Consider the following 11373-nt stretch of genomic DNA (forward strand, 5'->3'; position numbering starts at 1 on the left):
AAAACACTGAAGTTTTAAAAAATCTTAAATATTTGACACTTTCTAAGTGATATTTCATGCTGCATCTCAGTCTTACAACTGACATCGTACTTTTTTGTAACATAAACTCATCAGGTAAACCGGGCTAAAACTAGAGCAGTCTAATGCTGCAGCTAAAACTGAAACAGTCTCATGCTGAAGCTCTGCAGTGTATCTTGTGTTAAAATTGCTTTATAATGAGATCTGTCTCTAATATTTATTCTGCCTTTGTTGATTTACTGTAAACAGGGTGGACACAATATTAGGCACTTCTGAGTATCAGCAATACAGTAAAACAACAACACAGCACCACATTCTGCCTCCATCACAAAGTCTGATCATCACAACCTTCATTGACCTCTGGACTGTTGTATTAGACAGCATTAGCTTTAGCCTGGTGTTCCTAATAAACTGATATGAGTGTGAAGCCTTATGCTAAAGTGCATCTGCATTTATTGTCATCAATCATTAGTCATTATGTCACCACAGAGGTAAGTTCAGGACAGAAAGTTTAGATATAATAATAATAATATTAATGATGATACACATGGACAAACACTGGCTTTAAAATACAGCGGCAGAATCAGTCCTACACGTTTATTACTGATATTTATTATCGATCACTTTGAGGCCTGACGGCCCTGTAACTTCAAACGTGTCTATTTCTTATAAACTGTATTAAAGTCACCGTGTTTGTGACAGAATCAAATCCCTGTTTAAGCCTCATGATAGGAACATCATTTTATTTACGCGGCTTCACCTAAAAATCACGGTTTAATTAAGAGACAGGGGTAGAAGCTGAGTTAGCTTCGCTGTTAGCTTTAGCATCAGGCTAAAGAACTACGTCAGAGCTGCGTTAGAAATAACATTAACCCGTTAAACTCAAGTGTGTGGAACATTTACCTGCGACACTTGAATCTCTGTGTAACGAGTCCCCGCCACGAGGAGATAAACCGTCCGAGGTTTGTCAACAAGTTGGCTTTCCCGCACCAATAGCGTCACCGAGAAAACGGCAGCGTGATGACGCCTGACTGTGCGTCCCACATTACGTCAACACACGGCAAGCAGCGCCCTCTGCAGGCAGGAAACAAACATAGCGTTTACATTTTGTAAGGCTCCAGCTATTCTATTCTATTCTATTCTTTATCTTTAAAAAAATCTATTTAAAAAAAAAAATCTTATTTTTTTGAAATATGTGAATGTAGATGTCAAATATTTGTGTGGATGTTTATATACATACACATATATATATATATACACACATATGCTGCATATGTCCATTGCACATCGTTTGTCATACAATATATTTATCACACAGCATCTATATAAATACTATTTACTTTATATTTAATGCATTAAACATGTATTTCAGGAGCTTTTGAGAAAGACACATAAGAAAATAAATAATTGCGGACTCTCGTTTAACCCCACATTGTGTGGGAAAAAAGCAACCATGAAAATATGAATACATGCTTTATTGGAAACATAAAATTAGAATACATGAATGAATATAGTCTGTGTTACGATCTGTAATCAATTCATGTGGTATTTTTGAAGTACTAGTAATTATTTAAAATACAATAGAATAAAATGTTTTTTGTTATAAGACGTTGGATATTTAATTTCCACTGTTAGTTTTCCATCAGTGTGAAACAAAACAGTTGGAGAATAAACTGACATACAGATTAAACACAAACTCACAGTGAGGGCTTATGTGAAGTTTCATTTAGGCCATAAAGTTAAAACAATAAATGAAAGCGTCTTAAAGTTCATCACAGACTTCAGTGACCATGATCAACCAATAAAAATGAAGAGACCGAACAGGGTCAGAGATCGTCCATCATGGCCAGCAGGTCGTCTCCTTTGTTCCCGCCTGGACTTTCAGGCTGTTCCTGTTCTGTGAACTCTCCAGCGATTCGAGCCAGTTCAGTTGCAGCCTGTTGATCCTGAACCAAACAGAACCAGATGCTTATAATAAACCCGTTAGTGTGGTGACAGTTATTTAATGATGGATGATGGCTGGTTAATTGCAGGTGATAAAAATGTAACAGAAAAGTATGAAATATTACAAGATAAGATCAGATATTCCTTTATTAGTCCCACACTGGGGAAATTTGCAGTGTCACAGCAGCAAAGTGACAGTACAAGAAAGAAAAACTGCAAAATGTCAGTAACAAATACTTAAAGAAGAAAGATAAATGATAGATAATTATATTATATGTACAATTCAATATTTACAACAAAAAGCGTTGAGTTAATATAACAATGAGTTATATTGCACAGATGGTGTGTGTTACTTATTGCACATTATTGCACATGGTGAGTCTGTCAGTTCCCAGTGTGTGATCTACTGAGTGCAGTGTTTGTCGTACAGTCAAGTATCACATTTGATCTAATGATGTTGATACAAATTCATATAAATGATATCTGTCAGTCTGATAAGGCTTTTGACCTGTCTCCTCTATCAGCTCACACACAGTAGAGAACTAAAGACTGTTGCATCATCCTACCTGCATCGCTTGAATGTTTATCACTCCGAACAAGGACTCATCAGCTCCACAGGAAGTTCCCCTGTTAACCAAAATAAAAGCCACATTTCGGGACATTAATGTTAATTTGAGTGCATGAAAAAGAGCAATGAGAAGCACTCACGCCTCCTCCTCCTCCTGGTCTGTAGTGAACAGGTTGACCCTGAAGCCAATCTCAGCTGTGGGCTGCTTGTCAGCCTTCATGCTCCCCATCAGACGAGCCAGCAGGTTCAGCTCCTCCTTGGCCAGAAGGTTTGGAGAGTCGTCTGTCTGCAGCACAACGGACTGAAAGTTAGGAGGTCTCGACCTAAAATATACTGTTTTATATGAAGCACGATCAAAGGAAAATGTAAGATGCTGCGAAGGTATTGCAAGTGGGCTGTCAAATAATTTGAAAAACATTATCATTTGGGTGAAAAGATGTAATTATATATTTTAAAAAAAGATATTTAAATAATGATTTTAAACATTTTACAACTAAATGATCTTTAAAAAAACATTACAATTTAAAAAAAAAAAAAAATGTAATCGTTTATTTTTTTCTCGCATTAAGGCCTGTAACTGTGATAGTGATAGTTTATGTTGTCGCTGGCCAGACCACATCGTATACTTGCTTGCTTTCTCATCTGATCACATCCAGGCAAAAACCGGAGAATCAAAGTGGAGAACTGGTTCGCAACAGGAAGAGTTAAAAGGAAAGAGTCAGAGACAGAGACAGATGGTGAAGTGAAGAGTGATCTCTTCTCTGTCAAACAAAAAAGAAGAGTTTCTCCTGTTTTCAGTTCAGTCCTGAATGTTTGATATTTACCATTAAAATGAAAAGTGCTCTGAGAACATTATTTGGCCTCCGTATTGTTACGGGGTCGGATGTGGGCTTCCAGTATTGTTGAGATTTTCAAGTGGCCATGAGTTGGAAAAGGTTAGAACCATTGGTGTGTACCAATAAGTGACAGCAGCGGCCAACAGCATGACCCTGGGACTCGATAAACTAAATGGAAATCAATGTTTTTCTTAATAATGTGATTGATTGCATCACTTCAGTACCTTGACAGAAGGAGCCCTGGATGTGCGAGTCTCCTCTGGATGGTTCACAGTGTACCTTTAAATTCACGAAACACAACACATGATCTGAATGTACAGAGTTGGTCCATATGTGCCAATGCATGTGTTAAATGGCAGCACACACATGTTCAGGCCCAGTCTGATGACTCTGTCTCCGTGCAGGTCGAAACATCCCTCTCTGATGGGGCTGCTGTAACTTCCTCCAGGGGGAAACTCACTTCGTCTCACTTCTCTGCCTTTACTGTCAAACGTCCTGTGGAAACAGGAAGAAGACGATGATGATGATGATGACACTCTGGAATATAAAGATGTCAGTCAGAGGAAATCTTTCAAATTAAGATGTTAGCTCGTCAGTGGAGCCTTCACAGTTGCATCAGTCCTGTATGGTTAAACTAGTGTGCTACTGATTGTCATGGGACTGAAACTTTCACTTTGTATTCACATTTTTGTCACTTTTTACACACAAGGTAGATTTCCTCTTTTAGGAGCTTTAACCTCTTTTACTTTTTGTCAGCAAGGACAGTTTCTCTGTGAATGAGACCAATCAGACCCTAAAGCATGATTGTATAAAAGTAATTTAGATTTATATATAGTTGTGAAACAGTAAAACCCTCTGTCCACACACTTCAATCACCCTGAGGAAATACATAGCCTGCTAGCTAGCTAATATATTAGGTAGTATGCTAATCAAGTTGGCCAATAATAAATATCTATTTATTATTGGATAAACTGAAGCTTTGACCTGTAGATTGTTCTAGACGAAGAATCAGGAGACCAGTAAAGTTATTACTTTTCACCATCCAGGAATCATCAATGTCTGGACCAAATGTAGTTTGAAAACATCCTGTACATGTCAAATTGGTAAACAGCCGGGTGATCACTGAAGTCATCAAGATTTATTCTCAGGGAAACTTTGAATTAAAATATTAAATTTATATATATATGGCCGAATTGATGACCTGCCAACATTTTCATCCCTCATTAAAACTGAACACTCTTCTTCATATTTTTAGTGTTCAACTACAACATCATGCTCGATTGTTAGCTAGTGAGATTTTGTCAAAGCTTCATGGGAGTTGTAGTTGTTGAAAAGTACTGGTACTTGATGCTAGCTAGAGAATGGGAGATCAAATTACACTCCACACCACACTGAACATCAATATTCACATGTAAAAGAGTCTACCGGATTAACCCTGGAACATCTATCCCACGAGGCACTGGGCCTGAGGTCGACAGGGCGAAACGTCCATTTGGATTCTGGACTTGATTCTTGAGGAAAAGTGACACCTGAAAAGCAAAGATAAAAAAAGTGCTGACTAAAACAAAAGTTCTTCATGAAGTTGTATTGGCTGATGAGAGAATAAGAGATAACTCACCCGAACATGCATGTCCTGGAAAAATATGAGCAGTGTTTGTCTGAGAAGCTGAAATTCACCGTCTGATAACGACGAGTAAATCTAAACCAACAAAAACACAGGATGTTAGACAAATACTAACATCACAGCTGGACTCCAGGTAGTAAAACGATTACTGAGTGAGTTGAACATGTCAGATGCTGTAAACAGGAATATGGTTACTTAAGGTTTATTTCATGACAATTGTACCTCGATGATCTTCCTGTGTGTCTCGTCCACTTGGTTCACAACCACAGGAGTGTCTTTTACAAATTCCCTTATGGTGTCTATGTGGTTGTACGAGATGAGCAGCAAGTCTTTTGGCCGTGGACAAAGGAAGACTTGATATTTGAACGCCATGACCATCAGCTCGTAAAGCTACAGGAGGGAAAATTACAGTTTTTCTTTTGGACCATCCCATTTCCTACCATACCATCACATTAATTTAGCTCCACAAGGATTTTAAAGAGCTGGACTAGATTCAAGTTGAAGTTATAGAAAAAAAGACTTAAGACATAGTTTATTTTAGGTCTTGGCTTCCTGATTAAAATCTCATGATTTGACTTGGTAAAACCTTGGAAAATAAAAAATAAATTAAATGAAATAAGGCAGTGCCAGGCAGGCCTTGTCTGGATATAGACAATGAATATCGAACTATTAGGCCTAAAAAAATAGAGGTTTGTATCCATGTCCATGCTGCTACATACCCTGTCCATGCTGGCGGGGTTCAACCTCATGATGGAGGCGTGTGCTAAGCGTGTTAGCACTGTTTTCAGTGTTCTGTGCGAATACAGCTGCTGAGGTTTGAGAAGTTCATCCATAAAGGTTTTACTAAACATGGTCCCAACGATGTCATTCATGACTATGAATAATAGAGACAGAAACAGAAGGTGGTTAATTCTGACAAGAGTTTACTATTGGAAATGTTAGTCTACTGTATGTGTAATTAAACAACACAGAAGACCTTGTTTTGATGTTAATGCAACTGAAATGCTTTGTCTTTACAGCTAATGGTTTTCATTGGATTCAGCTGCTGTACAGAGACACAGAGCTGAAACTACAGACTGTAACAAATAGATTGCAAAACCTTCATTTTATGGTTTTTGATGATGCACACTTGGTCAATCTTTATTCTTTTACTCTTCTATTAATATTTACAGTAAATTGAACTTAATACATTAAAATACGAGATTTAAAGATGCTTACAGCTAAGCTAATTACTGTTGACAGGGTTTATGTCTCCATCCCTGATGAATTTAACTACTGCCTCATTTATTTATGTGAAATACGTGACCAACAAACATTCATCAAAATAATGACTTCATACATTAAAACAGTTTCAGAAAAATCAGTAAACACATTTAGTTTTAGCTTTGGCTAGCCATGGCTGTCTGTCTAGCTAGCTAACACTTAATGAAGCAATGTTTAGTTTCTGTTACATGCTATTTTTTGAATTATTATTATTTTACAAATGTTATATATGAAAAAATTATTACAAATAAATAAACAAAAACAATGAAAGTTTGATTTTTAGAGTCCCGCCACACAGCAAGAGCCTGAAGATGTTTTAGTTGCAAGTCGATTTTATATTTCAGTGGAGAAAATTTCTAATAAATGTGTAATTAAACATGTAGACCCACATTATGTGGACGGGGCCTTTGACGCCCCTGGACACTTGCCCACTTTGCCCAGGTGCTAATCCAGTCTTGTATTTCCTTGCCTTATTGTGCCACCACAGTTGTTATATTAGTATGACATAACCGTAAAATGTCAGTTTACCAATACTGCACAGTATCTACCCTGTATTTATCAGTATTTATATAGAATATAATTTATGTCTCATTGTTTGTTATTGTTATTCTCCCTTTCCTCATATTGTGTTCTTACACCGTACCATCTAACATGTGTTTTTATAAAACATAATTACACTGTAAATTGTGGGCTATAATATAAAGTGGTGCTGAGACTACTACCACCTCACAACCTATGCTACATTAGTTATGTAACCAGTATGACCAGAATGAATGACACAGATACATGGATACCTCTCTTTCTGTCATTTTCTGACCACACTCCTGCAGGAAAAGAAAGAAGAGAAAGAAAACTGACTTGTCATTTTTGGTGTTGTGCATGAGAAATATGAGATGATCAGTTTATAAACTGACTGACAGCTACTTGTCCAGGGGGGACACATACACGCCTAGCTCGCCCATCAGTTCTCTAACTACCTCTACCTTTCTCTGAATTGTCCTCAGACGTGTTCTGTGCTCGCAGGCGTTGGTCCAGTATGTAAAGCATCTCTCCACCGAGATTAATGAAAACCAGGGGCAGAGTTCTCACAGACATCTTCCAAAGACAAACTCAGGATTAGGTCCAAGGCAAAGCTGGTGCAGAGGTAGGTGTCAGAAGGATTTAAGTCCCTTGCAGATCAACAGAACTCTTGTAATTTCAAAGGCATTATCTGATTGTTCCTGTTCTGAATCGCCATTGCTCACAGAAGTGCCCATGTTAAAGTCTTATCTGATCATGCTTCTGCAGATAACCTTTTGCACTAAGATGCAACAGGTGGTCAGGAAGAGGATCAGCAGAGGTCCGACACAAGCTCATTGGCCAGGATCAGGATGACGTGACAGCTCAGCACAACCAACCACAGACTGTAAAGTGTGTATGTTCAATATATGGAAGAAGAAAACGCAAAACTAAGTCTATAGAGATTCATAGGTTATGCCTGTTTACAACCACTCACAGCATTGATATATGAATACACTTACACATTACACCCATATGTGATTGTTTTCATTTCAAAACCATGAGAATGACTCTGCTGCTGCCTCCACTCTTCTGTAAAGATTTTCTACCACAACAGCACTATCAGCCTGATGTTGGGTCCTGGTTTTGGGAGATGAGGCCTGGCTCTTTCCGGTTCATCCCAAAGGTGTTAGATGGGATTGAGGTCAGGGCTTGGTGCAGTTACTTTATGGACCTTGACTTATGCATAGGCTGTTGTCATGTTGAATCAGGGCAAACTGTTGCCACACTGTTGCTGTTTGCTGCAGCGTAAAACAACTGTTTGACATTTTGGGAAATATGTTCATTTGTTTTCTAGTTGAGAGTTAGAGGAGAAGATCAAAAGCATTCTCATAGCAACAATTTAAAGTCACAGTATCAATAAAACAAGGAAGTTCAGAATCTTTTTTTCAAAAATGACAAACAACTTCTTTAAGATTTTATCCATTAAAATTAGCCCCACATCAAAATCACACAAAGGTCTGTGGACGAAGGTGTCCACATATTTTTGATCATAAAGTGCCCCCATTCTTAAAGACAAGCTGGAAGGGATGGGGGTGGATCCCTGCTTCACGTCCTGGATTATAGATCACCTGACAAGACGACCACAGTACATCAGGCTGGGTAAGGGACAGTGGTGAGCAGCACTGGGGCTCCACAGGGAACTGTTCTGGCTCTGTTTCTGTTTACCCTGTATACAGCCGACTTTATTACGACTCCTGCCACATCCAGAAATACTCAGGTGACACATCTATTGTGGCGTGTATCAGGGACGGGCAGGAAGAGGAGTACAGAGATCTGAAGATGGCCTTCAGTGAATGGAGCAATAAAAACTGCCTCCTCCTGAACACCTCCAAGACCAAGTAGATGGTCATGGACTTTCAGAGGTCTCAGCCCACACTTCAGCGAGTCAGCATTTGAGGGAAGGACATTGAGGTGGTGCACACTTATAAATACCTAGGTGTGCACCTGGACAGTAAACTGGACTGGTCCCTGAACACAGATGACATCTACCTGAAGGGGCAGAGCCGGCCCTTTTTCCTCAGGAGGCTCAGGTCCTTTGATGTCAGCAGTGAAATGCCTCACATGTTTTATCAGTCAGTGGTGGCCAGTGTACTCTTTAATGCTGCAGTCTGCTGGGGCAGCAGCATGTCAGACATGAGCACAAGGAGACTGGACAAGCTGGTCAAAAAGGCTGGGTCTGTGCTGCAGGAGTCTGGACTCACTCAGGACTGTTGAGGAGAGACGCATGCAATGTAAGATAGAGGCCATCTTGGAAAATACCAACCATCCTCTCCACAATGTTCTGGCAGGACAGAGAAGCAGCTGCAGCTGCAGCAAACGTCTCATCTCACTGCAGAACAGAGAGGTTCAGGAGATCCTTTGTTCCCGCTGCCAGCAGGCTATACAAAACCTCAGCCAAAGGAAGTGGACTAATCTAATTATTACTGTTTATTTATTATTAACTGTTTTTTATTAATATGATCAACAATGAGCTAAGGGAGACATGAATTTCCCCTATGGGATAAATAAAGTATCCATCTATCTAACTGCCAACACGGATGTTGTGATGTCACTGACTGTCATGTAGTGAATGTAGATGAACTGTGAACAACCTGAAGACACATTTGACTAAGTTACGATATCGTCTATTCATCACTCACCTCTTTTACAATGTCCGACCCACCGTCTCTCTCTCTCTCTTTGTCTCTCTCTCTCTCTCTCTCTCTCTCTCTCACTCTCTCTGTCTCTCTCTCTCTGTCTCTCTATCTCTCTCTCACTTTCTCCTCACTCTAAACGCAAGATTAAAAAGTAGAAATATGAAAATGAGGCTCTATCTTTACGCTCACTGTTACAGCAGCTGACTCACAGGGAGACGTCTGTCTATTTGTCTCGTTCACAGTTTGAAGCTTTTAAAGGTGAAACTTTACAAATCGATCATTGAGACTAAGATGTAAATAATCTAAAAGAGAGTTTGATAAATCCTGATTGAATTCACCGGAGCAGCCATCAGCCTGATTATGGAGATCTATCATTACCTCTGGCTTCTCTCTGTGTAAGTTGAACATAATAATGCTGATTATATTATATTTTTCTCACTATGTTTGTTTATTCTGCATCATCACATCAGTTATTATTGTTAGCCAACAAATCCAGGAAATATTTCTTTTTACTTGTTGGTGAACAACAACAATATAAAATTTTTTCTGTTGTTGAATTTTTTTGTTAAAAAATATTTGATTTAGAAGGTATCATTTTTTCCCTCCACCAGAATAACCTGCTGTTCAGGTTCAGGTTTCAATGATAACCCAACCATAGATCCAAGGCTCTATAACCCAGGCTGGATGAAGTCTATACCTGATGAGACTCCACTCTCTGCTATCTCCATACCTGGAACACATGGAAGCTTATCATTATATGGAGGACCACTTGCTAAATGTCAAGTTTGGACCTTGGACAAGCAACTTAAAGTGGGACTCAGGTTTTTTGACGTGCATGCTGGTATTTGGTTGCAGACCCAAGAAGATATTTATATCTGGGATAGTCACTGGATTCTTTCACAACACATTCGATTTGATGAAGCCCTCAGGATCATTTTCAACTTCTTAAATGTCCACAGTAGTGAGACTGTGCTGCTTAAAGTAACACTGCATGGGGTTTTCAAGGGGAAAGTTGTAACATTGATGAAGAAAGTGATTGAAAAGAATAGAAATAAAATATGGACTGGGTTGTCAGTACCAAACATGCAGCAGGCAAGAGGAAAGATTGTTCTTCTCCAGAGTGACACTTTCCGTCCTGGAGCAAAAAATTCATTTTCATTGTTTTTTGAAAATCACCGGCTAATCAATGCAGAAGACAAAATCAGGAAACTGAAGCCACACCTCTGTGATCATCACATTGTGCTGACTGACATTGCAGCATCACGTTTTAAAAGTCCGAAATGGTTGGCTCAAACAATTAATAAACAGCTTTATGACTTTGTGGTGCAACATATGAAAAGCTCCTTAAACCAAGGTTGTTTAGGTGTCTTAAGCATGAATTTTCCCAGCGTTGATCTTATTAAAAAAATTATTCAAATAAAACAATGCGATTGTGGAAAGCCAAAATCTCCAACATCAGAGCTGGGCAAACCTGAAACTGATCCAAACAGTACACCTGGAGGAGTGCCTGCACCAGACTTAACAACACCCTGGCAAGATTCGAAAACAACAGCCGCAGCAGCTCCTGCAGAAGACTCAACAACCTCTGGAACAGAGTCAGAAACAACAGTCGAACCAGGTCCTGCAGAAGACTCAACAACCTCTGAAACAGAGTCAGAAACAACAGTCGAACCAGGTCTTGCAGAAGACTCAACAACCACTGAACCAGCTCCTGCAGAAGACTCAATAACCACTGAACCACCTCCTGCAGAGGACTCAACAACCTCTAGGCCAGAGTCGGAAACGACTGCAGAACCAGCTCCTGCAGAAGACTCGACAACCGCTGAACCACCTCCTGCAGAGGACTCAACAACCTCTAGGCCAGAGTCGGAAACGACTGCAGAACCAGCTCCTGCAGAAGACTCGACAACCGCTGAACCACCT

At 39.4% G+C, this 11373-nt stretch overlaps 2 protein-coding genes across 2 annotated transcripts in view; one reads left to right on the plus strand and one right to left on the minus strand.

Annotated features, from left to right (window-relative positions):
- Positions 1–1478: 1478 nt before the first annotated feature.
- oscp1a (organic solute carrier partner 1a) lies at positions 1479–7535 on the minus strand. The gene is made up of 11 exons (XM_023410369.2): positions 7237–7535; positions 7048–7077; positions 5710–5864; positions 5213–5380; positions 4985–5065; positions 4792–4895; positions 3733–3861; positions 3591–3645; positions 2671–2816; positions 2529–2589; positions 1479–1964 (listed from the first exon to the last, which is right to left on the minus strand). Exons 1-11 carry the CDS (start codon positions 7346–7348, stop codon positions 1845–1847), a joined length of 1161 nt encoding a protein of 386 aa, XP_023266137.1. The 5' UTR covers positions 7349–7535; the 3' UTR covers positions 1479–1844.
- Positions 7536–9810: 2275 nt separating this feature from the next.
- The window catches only part of LOC147818873 (uncharacterized), a 4144-nt gene continuing 2581 nt past the window's right edge, over positions 9811–11373 (plus strand). Inside the window, exons 1-2 of the mRNA XM_087175169.1 lie at positions 9811–9845; positions 10062–10939. Of these exons, the coding sequence (XP_087031295.1) occupies positions 9811–9845; positions 10062–10939 (913 nt within the window). The remainder of the gene's footprint in view (positions 9846–10061; positions 10940–11373) is intronic.

This window comes from Seriola lalandi, unplaced genomic scaffold, assembly GCF_002814215.2.
Source record: "Seriola lalandi dorsalis isolate HSWRI2012SDOR001 ecotype SW California unplaced genomic scaffold, Sedor1 jcf7180002054424, whole genome shotgun sequence".
Classification (NCBI taxonomy): domain Eukaryota; kingdom Metazoa; phylum Chordata; class Actinopteri; order Carangiformes; family Carangidae; genus Seriola; species Seriola lalandi.

Bases quoted from the DNA above. Each gene is read 5' to 3' on its own strand.
- oscp1a (XM_023410369.2), bottom strand. From the start codon at position 7,348: ATGTCTGTGAGAACTCTGCCCCTGGTTTTCATTAATCTCGGTGGAGAG. The intron at 4,896-4,984 runs GTGAGTTATCTC...TTTGCTTTTCAG, and splicing joins TCCAGGACATGCATGTTCGG to GTGTCACTTTTCCTCAAGAA. The intron at 2,590-2,670 runs GTGAGTGCTTCT...TTTGGTTAACAG, and splicing joins GACCAGGAGGAGGAGGAGGC to GGGAACTTCCTGTGGAGCTG.